Source organism: Vicia villosa, unplaced genomic scaffold (genome assembly GCF_029867415.1).
Source record: "Vicia villosa cultivar HV-30 ecotype Madison, WI unplaced genomic scaffold, Vvil1.0 ctg.000048F_1_1, whole genome shotgun sequence".
Classification (NCBI taxonomy): domain Eukaryota; kingdom Viridiplantae; phylum Streptophyta; class Magnoliopsida; order Fabales; family Fabaceae; genus Vicia; species Vicia villosa.
Window position 1 is genome coordinate 1100719 of NW_026704980.1, and position 16914 is coordinate 1117632.

Here is a 16914-nt window from a genome sequence, read left to right on the forward strand (position 1 = left end):
TTTCATATACTATTATTAATATAATGATTATGATTTATTATAATTTAAAACTCTATTATTCTATCCATCAATGAAAAAATGGTAACCGAAAAACATAAATAAAGTATTAAACAAAAAATAAAAATGTTACAACAATTTTAATTATGAATTAAAGAGATAAAAGAAAAAAATTAAATAATGGTAGGTGATTATCATTTATGGAATAGAAAAGAGATAAATATAGATTTATAATAATCATTTACACCAAAATATGTTATTATTAGAATTAGAGTAATATTTAATACACCAAAATAAATTATTATTAGAATTAGAGTAATATTTAAATTAAAAATAAAGTTAAAATATCAAAATAATAACTTTTTTCAAGTTATGTATTTTATATTTTAATAAGTTGTCTTTATTATAAGGATGTGTAAATTATATATGTAAAATATATTATTTAATTAGATTATAAAAACTAACAGCAAATTTTTTTGAGAATTTTTTTGAAATAAAATTTATTTGAGTTACATTTGAAAGAAATATAGAATTGTATAATATATAAAAAAATTGGAAGGTGAATATATAATTGTACAAAATATAGAATTTGTACAATTTTTTTTATTATTAATATTATTATTAGATGTATAATTTATTATTATCATTATTTTTTAAAAGTGGTAGTTGAACATTTTATTATTATTACTATTAATTTATAAATTAGAAAAGTATTTTAAAATTTATAATATTTAATGATAATATGAGTTACAATATTTAAAATATTGAATTGTATAAAAAATATAATTTTATAACATATTTATTATTATTATTATTATTATTATTATTATTATAATTTTTTTTAAAAGTGCTATATGAATTTTATATTATTACAATTTCTTTAAAAAAATAATTAAAAAAATTATAATATTCAATAATAATAGAAGTTATAATGGTATTAAAATGCTTTTATTATGTGAATTGAGATTTAAATTTTAAAAAATAATTAAAAATAATATTTGACAATTTTTTGGTTACATAATAAATTGTATAAAATATAATATTATTTAAAATATAGAGATATAATTATATTATTTTTTATTTTTATTCTTGTTATTATTGCTATTATTATTATTTGTAATTATTAATAATTAATATAGTGTCAATATAACATATTTGATGATTATATATCTATATATAATATATTTGTTGACATTGCATCATAGAAAAATAAAAATGGATAATTTATTTATTTATTTATTTATTTTTTGAATCAAAGAGAGAATTATCATTAATTCAAAAACAGTTACAAAGCAAAGCGATCCAAGATCCAGCTGTTCAAAAATGGACTAGATCCACCCTAAGCAAAACTCAACTTATAGTAAAAAGCTAGCTATGTGGTTCCTGAGTTTTCTATCAATCCATCCTCTGTGCATAATGCAATCTATGATACTCAGAGTTGTAGTGTGTTCAGTGTATGCATTGTTGCCAAAAACTTTGCTATTGCGAAATTGCCATATGCCATATATGGTTTCAGTAAAAGCAAGTTTTAACAGCTTTGCTTTCCATCCCTTCTTTTTAGTATTAGCAAGAATCCAATGAAATTCTTCAGTCCACGGTCGGGGTGTATGAATGATACCAATCCAATTGAGAATAGAGCACCAGATAGCCAATGAACTATGGCAGTCAAAATAAACATGGTGCAAGTTTTCATTATCTCTTCCACACATGCTGCATATAGCATCACCAATGAACCCAAAGCGACACATTCTCTCCTTTGTAGGTAGTCTGCCATGGCATTGCATCCATAGACAAAAAACAGCATGAGGTCTAGCCGGATTAAACCTAATCAGATTGTTCCACTCCACAGTTCCAGCATTCAGCAGGCAGTTGTAAACATCTTTCATTGGGAACTTCAGATTTGCAGCCATGGAATCCCAAACACTAGAAATGAGGGGAATGTGATCTCGCTGTTTCATGATGTTTGTGAATATCCATGTCCAGTTAGTGTTGTGCATTACTTCAAAAAGAGGTTTACCTTTCAAGTAGTATGCATGGATCCAGTGCACCCAAAGATTGTCTGCTTTTCTCTGAATATTCCACAGGCACTTCAACAGTGTAGTTTGATTCCAGATAGTAAGATTCAGAATGTGGAGGTCCCCACTCTGCTTTGGTCTGCAAATTGTATTCCATGCTATTGGACTTTTTCTACTGTTATCAGTTTTCCCTGTCCACAAAAACCTTCTACAAATGGATAATTTATTATTATTATTATTTATTTTATTTTTCTTGATTATAAATTATTTATAAAAAATATTTATTTATATACATAAATATTTATTTTGTTTAATATTTATTTATTTCTTCTTAATTAATATATATTAAAATTGTATTCAGATTTTTTTATATTTTCTACTATTGCAAAATAGATAAGTAATTATAACTTTTATAAATATAAAATTTTATTCATAGTAGCTGAATATTATATTATATTATTTTTATTTTTATTATTATAATTATAATTATTTTATTATTTATTATTAGATGAATATTATATCATAATTTATTATTAATATTATTATTACTTTGTTTATAGTAAAATTATTATTCCAAACAACATTTTTAATAAATTATTATTGTTATTATTATTATTATTATTATTATTATTATTATTATTATTATTATTATTATTATTATTATTATTAGGTTTGTATAATTAAGGTCTTATTTTCATGATAACATGTGATTTAGATTGTTGTAAGAATGACATGTGGCTAGGGTTGCCATCATGACTTCTTTACATTTATATTAAGTAGATATTCTTAATATTAAAATTTGTCCCCATAAAAAAATTAATTGTACTCATATGAACCAAAATTAATAAGAAATAAATATAAACATTTAAGTAAGAGATAAAGTAAAATAAATTAGTATCAATTGTAATAATTGATGCTTTTAATTTGTATCATATATTTAACATTAAATATATACCGTAATATAAAATATAGTACTATATTAAAAAATGGTGGTCTATATATAGATTTTTTTTAGTTTTAAAATTTTGAATGTATTTTTTAATTTGAATGAATGAATATCTTTTTAGTAAAAAAAAATATTTTGGAAATATAAAATATAAATTTTAATGAATATTAGACAATAAATTTGCCCCCACTGTCAAATATTTCTAGATCCGCCACTGGGCATAATGATGTCAAATATTTTGTGAGGAATCTTGTTTTGAATGAGGACTAAATTGTAAATTTACAAAGAATAGATTTATATTTTGAGTAAATATTTCTTTCTTAGGTAGTGATTGTTTTGGTTTGGAGCTAAACCATTGTAAAAGCTCTTTGTTTGTTTTGGTGGATTAATATAGGTTTTTGTTTGGTTTGTGAGTTCTGCCATTGAAAAAAAGCTCTCTTTTTAGTTCGTGAAAAATAACTAGTGAAAAATCTTCGCAATGACTCTTGAGCTCAGCTGGTAAAAAGCTCTATTAGTTCAAGATCAGTTTGGTGTAAAATTTCACTCGGATTCTAAGTTCATCAGAGTTAAAATCTCATTAGATTCAACATCAGCCCAGTAAAATCTCGGTTTGGTTCATGGTCAGCATGTATAAAACCTTGATTTGATTCAAAGGATAGCCAATTCAAAACTCCATCCTAGTTCGAGATCATCCTATGCAAAATCTTCGTTTGGCTTAGAGACTAACCGCTCAAAACTCTATTAGTTGTTTCGTTTTGAGACTAACCGCTTCAAGTCATAATTTGTTGTTTGATTGAAAGTTAGCCTGCAAATTTACTTCCTTGTATAAGGGGGTTTGTGGGCCCAACCTTTAAAAGATCTCAAAAAAATTATTGATACTCTCAAGATCATTTCTTGAGGAGAGGAGCATGTGACTTCTTTAGACCGAATCTCTATAAATTTCTTGTGTGGTTCTCTCTTCCCTTATCTCCTTTATTTTCCACTTAATTTCTTTACATCTAATTTTACCTGCATTTTCAAATGTTTTTGATATAATGTTTTCAAACTCCATTTTCGAAAAATTATTTTATTTTAAATCAACAATTTTTAAATTTCCACAATTTTTAAATTTCCACAATTTTTAAATTTCCACAATTTTCACCTTTTGTGTATGGAGTCACATGTTCAACAAGTGACATTAGAGCCTAACTTTTGTTTTAAAGACTAATCTTCTCATGAGGCGGATAACTTTCAACATTCTTTTTAACAAGAGGAATTTTCTAACCAATCCCCATTATTTAATGGTGATATAGATTTGAATTGTGGATATTTAAAATATTCATTCAAGTCTTGATCATGAATTATAAGAAATTATAATCTATGGTCTATTTGTCCCTCCTTACCATGTTAATGACGAAGTAATAAATAAACACGATTTTCTTTAGACCGTAGAGGTAAAGAGAAAGCTTGAAATTGATTTTAAAACAAAAAAATTTTAGTTATGTTTTTAGAGGAAAATCAATCTTTCTATGTCCATAATTGTAATTTTGCTAAGGAAATGAGAGACACTCTTGAAATGATTTATGAAGTTTCTCCAAGAATCGAATAAGAGAGAATGAACACGAGGAGAAGAAGATGAATGCTTCCTTCATAAATGCTTTTCAACCCTTAGAAAGCTTGGAAATAATATTAGAACTTTCTTTACTAACAAATATCTAATATTTAAGAATTGGAATTAGAAACCTGATCCAATCCTTAAATCGAGAGATGGAAATTTTTATGATTATTTAGGAAAAATACAAGAAGGAAAAAGTGCTCAATAAATTGAATGAGTTTATTCAATTGTTAGAGGATGAAGGAATGAGATCAAATATGTAATATTCTATAGAAACTTCATCAAAGAACTAATGTAAAAAACAAAAATTAATTTCAGGAATCTCCTTCGAAATAGCAGTCTAGATGGTTGAACGATCCTTAAGAGATTTAACTTCAAATGAAGGAACTTCATCCATAAAAGAATATGAAGAAGAAGTCTCATCTAATGAAATCGTTGAAAGAATTAAGGAGAATAAAGTTCAACTGAATAATTCATTCAGAGATTCAACATCAAGGAGAAACCTCAAATAGTCAACCTTTGGTAGAATCTTCAAAGAATCTTCTTTCGAAGAAGAAGATGAAATTCGGTTGAAAGCTTCTCACGAAGAAGATGACTATGAGAATATTTGAAGAATATTCTTCCAAAGAAACATATGAAATTCTCTTGAAAGCTTCTCACGAAGATAACTATGAGGTAACAAAATTATCATACAAGATATTGTTAAAATTCAATGCTAAGTTAAATAGAAGAAAATGATAAAATTATAGAGCACAACCTTAATCTTAAAGACTATATTGAGTCTTTAGAGAAGAGTAATGAAACATTAAAATACGAAATGACTATTTTTAAAAACTAAGATGGAACATGCGAGACTTGTGTCTCAATGAAAAAGGAAGTGAAATATTTGCATGAAACCCTAAATAAATTTACTAAGGGGGAGAAAATATTCATTTAATTCTATCAAATCAAATACCTTCTGATAAGTGACAAATTTACGTGAAATATGTATACACTTATTAACTTATTTCATAAGCAATACATACAAAAACCTCTAATTTATCTATGAAAAGTAAGAAAATACATGGTTGGAATTTTCTAGTACATAATAACTAAAAACAAGTGAAAATTTCTGGAAAGCCACAATATAACATGAAAATACCAAGCCAAAGCAAAACCAGAGATGGCCAAGCTTGCTATGTCCATCTATGGATTCACTATGCAAAGAAAAAAATGAATGGCATGTCCAGATGCAAGTGCTTAATGGTGAAGTAAAGGTTAACTCACTAGTCGAAGGATAATGCACTAGGCAAGGAAAGGCGGATAAGAACACATGGAAGTCATGGAAGGATTGCTTGCTAAGGAAGATAATAGACATGGCAAGAACGTTGTAGGTGTGCTAGGCACAAGAAAGTTGTGCCTAGCGAGACGTTCAAATTTTTTCCTATATATAAGAGTTTCTAATTCATTGTAAAGGGATTCGGTGGGTTGAAGTAGTACAAAATTGGACTAGGTTGGTCTATAATAAGAGAATAAGACAGGGAGCCTAAAGGCGGAAGTGCTGCTCAAGTGAGAGGACAAATAAACTTGCAAGATCAGCTTCACGAGATTACCGACACTTACATTACGATGAGTAAGCATAGATAAAATTTATTTATTGTGGGTTAGTTATAGTCATAATATTCATATATTAAATATGTCACATAGTTCTATGCAATTCTACTTGTGCTGTAATATTGATGAATCTTTAATCTTAATGCTTGTTTTAGCCTTGATTCCTAAAACTCGTTTTTATGATGTGACCTAACATCGAAAGGTGTTAGTCATTAATAGATCCAATATAATCATCTATTAGATAATAGCATTTAGATATAGGGTTAGGTTCAATATTTGCATGTACTGTAGTATGGATCGATGTAGAATCTTTCTGCTTTATAACTGTTGGAACTTAATGCTCTCTGTTGGTTAATAGTCTGATATATCAGCAATTGGGTAATGCACCGATCTCACGACATTGAGACCAAAAAGAGATACAAATGAGAGAAACATGTGGTAATATTAATAATTGAGTAGAGAAGCATATTACTGACCTATGAATGTGCATGATAGATACATAATGATGAAATCTACCCCTAGCAAGTTTTCTTACTGTTACCACCAAAATCTCAATTTTACTTTTTGTCATTTATTTTACTGGCATTTACTTTTACGCATCACAATAAATATACAATTCTTCCCTACTTACGATTTTAAAAACTATTGAATGGTCTTTAAAACCACCCGTCTCCATGGATACAAAAATTGTAAAACTTAGTTTTGTTTCTCAACAAACAAAATGGCGTTGTTGCGGGAGATTGATGTTAGTTTTAAAGATATAACAATTATTATTATTATTTTAAGTATTGTTTATATCTATGTATTTTGTATATAAACACTAACCTATTAAAATTTCAAATTAGTTCTATTTTTACTAGTCTATGCAAGGTAAGGTTCTTGTAGAACAATTGTTATTTGATCTCGAAATCAAAGAACCGCACATAGAAACCTAGGTAAAAATATGAAAAAGACACAAAGAGTCAAAAGGCTAGATCTAGAATAGTCTTCTGCCTCAAGACAAAGAACAATGGCTAAAGTCGACAACAACACCAACAATAATGAAAACAACAATTGTGGCACACCATGTCACAATAGACCCTAATGTCTAGCTCATCTTGCTAAAACGCAAAAGAATTTTTGACAAAGTAAATAAAAAACGAGATTATTGAAAATTTTGTATGTTAACCCTTTTGCAGGTTTAAATCATGAAGACCCGTACATAGGAGGGGCAAAACGGGTTAGGGTCATTGGGCATGCCCATTTTACTCACATTTTTTTTGCAGGGTGGACCAAAGTTTTAGGCTCGTATCTTCTAATATCATCACCTGCTCCATTTTTGGTTGCTTTTGCGGCCGTGTGCATTAACATTTTATTTTTAATTTTTAGACTCAAAAGATGAAATTCCCACAAGCCCCCCGTCCAAACCTATTTTTTGTTGGACGGACTAAGGTTTTAGGTCTGCACTCTCAACTATATGTCTGCCCCACCCTATTCCATTTTTTGTGAGCTTTTGCGGGGTGGGTATAAATAGGACGTGCATGCTCGATTGCCACTCTTACCCATACACAAACTTCACATAAATCTATGAAATTGCTGGTATGCTAGAAGCTCCAGAAAATGCGGAAGAAGCTATATTCTTACGATTGTTTACAGACTCTCTGATCAAAATAATGTTATCTAGATCACTGACATTAACGATTACAAATAGGAACATGTTAGAGGAAAAATCCTTAAATATATTTTTTCTTTAAAACAAATTCTTGAAAGCCAAGACAATCATCATAATGTTTTTCCAAAATGCAACGGAAACTCTCAGTGAAACAACAAAAACTTCTACCTCTCACGATTATGTAGAATAATATATTCATATAAATGAACGGGTCGAAGGTGTTGGAGATTCCGGAAGAGTCGGGAGCACCAATGAGACCAATGCTTCAGGATCACAAGAGAGGGAGACATCACATCTCAACCCAAAACCTTAAGGTATTAGGTAAATGGGTCATCTCTCTTATAAATCCAACATTTCATTCATTCATAGGCAACGTGAGACTTTAACCACTCACACTTGCACCCAACACTCTCTCCCACAAGTGTCAGTCCCCCACATCCTATAACAGGATCCAACACCGGATCCAACTCCTGCTCCTCCCACCAAGCCGAACTACGGCTCTGATACAACTATTGGTGCTCCCGACTCTCCCGGACCCCCCCCCCCCCAACACTCTTTTCTTATGTGGAAGATCAGACAAAGCTACAACCATAGAGCATACTAAGAACCATTATTCCTAGATCGAACCAAAAGCTCTGATTCCACTATTGTGGAGTTCGAGAGAGTTGGGAGCACCAATGAGATCAATGCTCCAGGATCACAAGAGAGGGAGACACCACATTTCAGCCCAAAATCTTAAGGTATTACCTTTAAAAATCTGCACACAAAAAATTAAGTAAGAAGGAACGGACATACTTAAGGATACAAATTTAAAACATTGCCCCGTCCCACACTGAAAGTGATGACGGGCGAGACAGACCTGCGGACACTGCACCTTTTAAGTTTAAAAATACAAAAATTAGTGTAAATATTTGTGCTCGCAAAAGTCCACAAAAAATAGAGGGGAGCGAGACAATCACGTTAAAGGTTGTAAACTTAAACTCTTAACCTTTCCTGCACTAAAATGCAAGTAAAACGAACATGTTCAACGGATCAGACCCGTTTTACCACTCTTATTTTACGGGTGTGATTTTACTGAATAAAACTTTAGATTGAAGATGTATATCTTTTTTTTTTCTTCAAAAGTTTAACGTTCAATAATATAAAATAACTAGTATTAAAGAAACTTCACTTCTATTGTGCGCTCATTTCTATTGTAAACTATTGTAAAAAAGTGGATTTCGAATTAAGTAATTAATTGAAAGAGTGAAAGGTGCTTACTTTATTACTTTTGTCGAGATAGTAAGGATTATAAAAGGAATCATAGTCTTACTATAATTGATGCATCATGCATCTAAATCAAGGAATGGACAAATTAATATCTTTTATTCTTTTACAAAAAGGCAAATGTTTTGTTAAAAAAAAAAACAAAGGTATGAAGTGGAGGAGGCAGCTCCACCTTCAAAAAGATATATTAGAAAAATAAAGAGACACTCAATGTGCTTATCATAGGGTTGGTTTCATCCTTGCCATTGATATTGCGATTGAGCCAATTCCCAACAAAAATATAACTTTGAAGTTTCATTAATATGAGAAAGAGATCTAATGTTCAATCCTCCTTCACATGAATGTTTGTAGAATTTGTGCTAAGAACTAATAATCACTTTTATTTGATTTATGCCTCTTCAGATAAAAAAATTTATCCACTTCTGAGAGGCCAAAAATAGATGTTAAAATTCGGAAGAAACGTGTTTTGAATGACAGTTATGACTAATTGCACTCTTCCAATAATTGAGAGAAGAAATGATTTTTAAGATGAGAGATTTTATTTAATCTTGTCAACAATTAGATGAAAATTATTTTTAAGATGAAATGTTTGTATGTATTATTAGTGGCATCCATGTTAAATTTGTTGTTTAATATATTATTTAGTTAAAAATAGACTGAATTTTGGTTGAATTATATTAGTTTATCTTTTATATATATATATAATGGAAATTTACAAATCATAATTGAACTACCTATATCTTGAGGTTAAGGCTAGGGTGAACATATAAACATATTAGGTGTTTCACGGTGAATGGTACATACAAATTTAGTTTTTTCCAATCTCATAATTCAAACACACTCTTACCCCTTTATCTCTGTCATGTCATGTTCAATGGTGCTTCATTGATGAAATTTCTTAATCTAACTACTGTCAAGTAATGTGCCCACATATTAGGATTTTTCCAAGACAAAGCCAAAAATTTCTCACCAAACTAACACAAAAGATTCTGGAAAAAAATGTTCAAAATCATCTTATTCATAATTTCATATTGCCTTTTTGTGGTTCTCAATCTTCTAATCATACATTGATATTAACCATTTCTCATTCATTCATGTTTATCTCTAAAAACATATATAAACAAACCCAATTATTTTGAGAATCAAGAACCATTTTTTTTGTTTATCGCTAAAAACATATATAAACAAACCCAGTTATTTTGAGAATCAATATTTTTTTTTTTAAATTTTGAGAAAAAAATCCACACAAAACCTATCCAAAATATTGTCCAGAATCAAGATACCATTAAAATTGAAATTGAATAATCCAAATTCATAATGCTTTCTTTAAGGTTGAGTTAAAATCTAATTACACTGAGTGTGATGGAAAACCTCATTTTCTAGTCCATGAGGTAGTAGATAAGAATGAAAGATCAGATTCGAGTTGGAGAAATTGATGGAGGAACGCGGTGAGTGGAAGCAAACAATAGTGAGTTTATTAAAGCAGATTAGAATGGCTGATGAGAGTGAAGACTACATAGAGGAAAGAGTGAGGGGATGAGTTGGAGTGCTTCCATACCTAAAGAGGCAGAAGTTGAAGAAAAAAAGTGATTGCAAAGGGATCCTATGTGCTCATATAGAATTATTTGATCTAAACTGAATGGTGCATAGGTGAGGGATTTACTTGAGCCCCCACCTTAGATGGCACCATATCTTGAACAATAATAGTCTTTATAAATACTAAATAAAATTAAAAACGAGAAAATGCACAAATAAGTTTCAGTAGTCTTGATATAAAACTTCTGCTGCATGGACATGCACAATAACCAGAAATTTCAGGAATTAAATACAGATAATTACTTTCAAGTGTAAACTTGCAATCTCCTATATCTTACAGAATATATGTACTATATATTATATCGTACATTGTATTTGATCAGCAAAACTTACTTTTGCAGTTCCAGCATAAATCCCGAGCCAATGCGACCGTGATCATAAAAAATAAATGCAGTTTCAAATATTGATCTGCAATCCAGATTGCCAAAATCTCGCATTCACACAATCGCCACGTCGGTGACCGTTAGATCAAGATCAGAGGATCCAGATTTCAAACAGATATTTGATTTTACGGTAACTGCACAAATGAATGACTTTGGAAACAGTAGTGAATCCAAATTCATAGGTCTGACTGTAAAAGGGATGAAGTTGCCTTCTCGGGGTTTCTTCCCGAGGCAAAGTTTGAAACACCACTAGTTTGAATTGAAGATGATGATGAAGGAACATTTGGCGAGGCTCCAATTGTGGACAACGCGCTAACGTTGCTACTAATGTAGGTGCTGGTTCCGCTAACAGGTCCTTCGGCAACAAATTTAGGAGGAGGTGGCTTCTCAATTTCTTTTACACCTTCTAGCATTTGAACAACTTTGCTCATCATAGGTCTTTGTGACGGTTGCTCTTGGATGCACCAAAAGCATACCTTGATCGCTCTCATAACTTGCTCCATATCGATTTCTATATCTGCAAGTCTTTTATCCAAAATCCCTTTGATGTTGCCTTTCTCAAACTCTTCATAGGCCCAAATAGAGAACTTCTTCCGATTTGTTTCATCGGAAACATCAAAGTTCCGCCTTCCGCTCACAATCTCTAACAAAACCATGCCGTAGCTGTAAACATCGGATTTAGATGTTACAGGAAGATTTGCAATCCACTCAGGGGCTAAATATCCTCTTGTTCCCCGCACGCTTGTCAAGGTTCTGTGTCTATGGTCTTTCGGATTCACGAGCTTTGCAAGACCGAAATCAGAGACTTTGGCGACGTAATTATCGTCCAAGAGAATGTTTTCAGGTTTGATATCACAGTGGACTATGCAGTCGCGGCACTCCTCATGAAGGTATGTGATTCCTCTTGCAGTGCCAAGCGCGATATTGAACCGATACTCCCAATTCAACTGTTTCCCCGATTGCTCTTCTTTCAAGAACAAAAAATTATCCAGTGAACTGTTTTTCATGAACTCGTACACTAAAAGCCGGTGGCGCCCTTCCGAGCAAAAACCAATAAGTCTCACCAAATTAAGATGATGAGTACTGCTTATAGTTGCAACTTCCATCCTAAACTGTTTCTCACCTTGTTCAATTCCTTCGAGCTGTTTCACCGCAACTACAGTTTTGTTAACAAGAACTCCTCTATACACTGCCCCAAATCCACCCGCTCCAAGCTTCTCCTTGAACCCTTTTGTCGAGCGCTGAAGCTCCTTGTACGTGAACTGAACCGGCGCACCAGAAGCATACTCAAGAAGAGCATACTGAGCCGACAATACACCAAACCTTGAAGTTTTTCTACAACAACAAAACCAAAAACAACCTTCAATAGCAACCACTCCTAAAAGAGTTCCCAAAACAACAGCCACAACAATCCACGCCTGTACTCTCGAACTCTTTTCCTTCACCGTCTCCCCTGAAGACGGCGGTGGATTCGGATCCAAAGGCGGACAAACCTTGACATAAGAAGTACTAGGTAACGCTGGACTTTGATAACCACTCACAAAATCCTCCGACTTAATATAACACTGTCCCGTTCCATCCGACATAGAAGTAGAAGCAAAACAAGCACCCGAACCCGAAAGACAATTTCCTCTACACGCCGATATACCAATAAAAAACGCCTGCGACTGAGTATCAGGCGGATAAGTCAACAACTGAGTATGATCCAACGTCAACATAGTTTCATTCCCTCGACAACTACCAAGGCTCACTTTCCTCCTACACCCTTGCCTAACACCGCTAACCATCTCAAAATTCCGCGAGGGACACCCACAAATCGGATTCGTATTATTATAACTACATATACCATAGTTCCCACAGTAAGCATAAACCTGACACTGATCTTGAACAGCAGACCATCTAACAATCGGATTCGAACTACCTCTAGAAGTACTATAAATCCTCAAATTCCCATCACTATCCAATTTCAAAATCCTAAGAACATCACTCCCACCACTACCAGCATCAGCATAGTCACTACTATAAGCAAAAACAACAGGAGTACTAAAATTCACATCAGAAAGTTGCAGAATCCCAATAGATGTTAAACTCAAAACAGGTGAACTCAAATTCTGTTTCACAGTAGAATTCAACCCTAGAGTCCAAAAGTCTACACTATTATTCCAAAACAAACTCATATTCCCAATGTTGGATAAATTAAACGAATAAGAACCAGATTTCAAAGCCATACCAACACTGAAATTCTGAGAAGGCAAAAGCGTATCGGTAAGATGATCAAAGCTAGACCAAATATCAGCCGTTCCATTCGAGATCACCAATCTGCCACTTTCTTCAACTGAGGCTGACTTTGCGTTGCGGTTGGCGGTTCCGGAGTCCCAGACGGTGGAGCCGGAACCGTTGACGAGACGGAGGAGGCCGTTGGTTAGGAACTGGAGGGAACCAGCGGAGTCGACGGGGATGGAGCTGGAGTTGGAGTTACTGGCTGTCCAGACGGTGGGAGCTCCGCCGGAGTAGACGATGGCGGCGAGGAAGGTGGGAGGGGAGGTTGGGGGATCGACGGGGACGAAGCGGAGGGAGAAAGTGGAAGATGGGGAGGACCATGATTGGTTGGTGTCGGAAGCGGAGAGAGTGGAGCCAGGGTTGACGGCGGTGACGACGGCGGTGAAGATGAGAAAGGTTAAGAATAGAAAGTGGAACATGTTTGAGGTTGTTTGTTTGAATGTGTTGTTGGATGCATTTGTAAGGTGTTTTGGTTTTGTGTGTGGAAATTGAGAGTTTGTAGTGATTTGTAGTGATGAGAATGGTGTGGGAAATGGAAGACTTTGACTTGGCTTAGTCTTCACCAATCAGGGATATTCATTTCTTTGTTTTGTTTTGTGTAATTTTCAGCCGTGTGTGACGTTCTTTTGAAAACAACTTCTCATTTTGAAGTTTATTATGTGATCCATAATACACTTTGCACCAGTATCAAAAGGGAATTTCTTTGTTTAAGGGATGAAAAGAATATGAAAATCTCAAATTGTTTTTGGAGACGTATCTTTGATTATATCTCAAATCAAATTTTAAGGGATTTTAAAAATGTATCCAAAAAACATTCTAAAAAATATTATTTTTATACCACATTGTTGTATGAAGTATTTCATTCACCTCATTTCAGCTCATAAACAATATCTTCCAAAAAACTTTATCATTTATCAATCGGTTTTTCATATTTAAACCAAGTTTCAAGTATTTATCATGTCAAAGAGAGCATAAAAAGTTACAATTTAAGGTAAACTTTCTTCAATTCATAGCATTGAAGCTGATTTTTGAATGAAAAATTGCGTCTATTCGAAAACGCATTTTCAAAATCCACCTAAATTGTTTCAGAAGTGCATTTTTCGAAACTGTTTGTTATAGAAACAAAATTCTTAATAGATTTTCTATTTTTACCGGTTTTAGATATGGTGCACTCCAACATGTTTCCAAAAGCTGTTCCGGACTAGGGATGTCAATGGGGCGGGGGGGGGGGGGGGACGGATCTATTCCCCATCCCCGCTTCGGGGGGATTTTGTCCCCCATCCCCGTCCCCGCGGATCCCCGCGGGTCCCCACGGATCCCCACGGTTCATGCGGAGATCTTTTAGATATGGTGCACTCCAACATGTTTCCAAAAGCTGTTCCGGACTAGGGATGTCAATGGGGCGGGGGGGGGGGGGGGACGGATCTATTCCCCATCCCCGCTTCGGGGGGATTTTGTCCCCCATCCCCGTCCCCGCGGATCCCCGCGGGTCCCCACGGATCCCCACGGTTCATGCGGAGATCTATAAACATGATTTTTTTTATATATAATTTTAAACCAAATTAATAGTAAAAGCTTCAAAAACTAACCAATAAATATATTGTTTTTACAATATTTAATCTATAATATCGAACAAAATTTTCAAACTAAAAAAAATGAAAAAATCATTCATATCACTCTTTTACTAACAATATATATATTTTAAATTTGTGTATAAGATTAATTATATAAAATGTCAAATAAACGTACATAATAATTTAAAATTATATATAAATTAAGGATATTATGCTATTTTATTCGGGGCGGGGACTCCACGGGGCGGGGGATATTTACGCCACCCCCGTCTCCGAAGTGCCTTCGGGGAGACTTTGATCCCGATCCCCATCCCCGCGGGGGGAAAATTCCCCATCTTTGGGGCCCCAAACGGAGAATCCCCACGGAGATCCCCGCTAACGGAGGCAAGTTGACATCCCTATTCCGGACAATGTGAATAATGATGCTAAGCCGGATGAGGTGGGGTTTTGATTGGGAGATTGGGAGGGAAGAGGAGGGGAGGGGAGCAAAATCCCTCCAAATCACACTTTTTGCGTCCTCCGAATCGGAGAAAATCAGAGAGCAAGAGAGGGAATGTGACTTTTGATATTTAATAAATTAATATATTAAAATATCCTCAGTTTTATTTTATTATTTCAAAATCATTGTTTTCTTTTGTGTTTCTGCTTTTATTTTTCGTGATTTTTCTCTATTGCTTCTATCAATTTATTTCTTCGCATTCAAATTATTTTTTTATTTAATAAAAATTATAATCACTGTAATTTTTTAATGTTTTATTATAATTTTATTTTTATATTTATTTACATTAATTTTTTTTCTAATTTTTTATGTATTCTATGTATATTACATATATATAGACCATTCTTTTTTTTCTAATTTTTACTGTAGTCAGAGTCCCTACATTCACGCATTCAAGTTTGTAAATATAGAAAAAGAAACCCAAATAGACTTTTAATCCAAAATAAAAATAAATAGAAAATTACAAAAAATATTAAAATGTTGTTTTCGGGCCTGAAATAAAATAGAATGGCTCAGAAAGTAATATGTCACATTGAAACTATGAGTTGGACCCGTGAGCTGAATCCCTATCCGAAAAGGTATAATAATAGTTATTCTGACATCGGATGTCAAACTTGCACAATTTCTGTCGAACCTTTTTGACGCGTGATTTCTTCAATACGCACACCCAGCCTTCCTACATTAGTCATTGAGTTTAATAGAGAAGCATGACAATGTGAGTTGATAAACAAAAGTGTCTAACACCAAGGAAAGCATGCGACACCAGCCCCATAACAAGCAATCAGTGGCAAAATAAATCAAATTTGTTAAATTTTGCATTCACTTATTGTACAAGAAAAAACATGGCATATATAACATCCTACGAACATTGTAGTAAACAAATAATTTTTCACTAAATTGTCTTTCCTTTGATCATGAAAGATAGCAATGAGTATGAGGTACGACTAATAGGGTTGAAGCCCCATCACATAAACTTTGGGAGCTGTCATAAACTCCAATGACAACGACTAAAGCAATCAAAACCCCACAACATCGGCTTAGCATCATTATTCAATTTTTAGAAGGGGAGAGGAGGGGAGGGGAGCGAAATCGATCCAAATCACACTTTTTGCATTCCCCGAGTCGGGGGAAATCGGAGGGGGGGGGGGAGAAATGTGACTTTTGATATTTAATAAATTAATATATTTACTAAAATATCCTCAATTTTATTTTATTATTTTAAAATCATTGTTTTCTTTTGTAATCGTGCTTTTATTTTTCATGATTTTTTTCAATTGTTTTTATTAATTTATTATAATTGTGCTTCGCCTTCAAATTATTTTTTATTTAATAAAGGGTTAATTAATTGGGAGATTTCAAAAAAAATTAAATAAAACAAAATCATTCATTAAATACAGAGAAAAGAGAGAGAATTAGGGTTAGATTAGGAGCTGCATTTTTTATTCCGTTTTATATGATAGAGATTATGTGTAACACTCTTGAATTATTATGCATGATATCTTACTCTGATTATGTTATAT

The 16914-nt window shown here is 32.7% G+C and overlaps 2 protein-coding genes across 2 annotated transcripts; both read right to left on the reverse strand.

The window, feature by feature from the left end:
- Positions 1-1352: 1352 nt before the first annotated feature.
- LOC131623085 (uncharacterized) lies at positions 1353-2169 on the reverse strand. Its single transcript, XM_058894110.1, has 2 exons — positions 2015-2169; positions 1353-1920 (listed from the first exon to the last, which is right to left on the reverse strand). The coding sequence occupies exons 1-2, from the start codon at positions 2167-2169 to the stop codon at positions 1353-1355; spliced, it is 723 nt and encodes a 240-aa protein (XP_058750093.1).
- An 8649-nt stretch (positions 2170-10818) lies between these two features.
- Positions 10819-13904, reverse strand: LOC131623045 (G-type lectin S-receptor-like serine/threonine-protein kinase At1g34300). Its single transcript, XM_058894067.1, has one exon. The coding sequence runs from the start codon at positions 13738-13740 to the stop codon at positions 11218-11220; it is 2523 nt and encodes an 840-aa protein (XP_058750050.1). The 5' UTR covers positions 13741-13904; the 3' UTR covers positions 10819-11217.
- Between the last annotated feature and the right edge of the window lie 3010 nt (positions 13905-16914).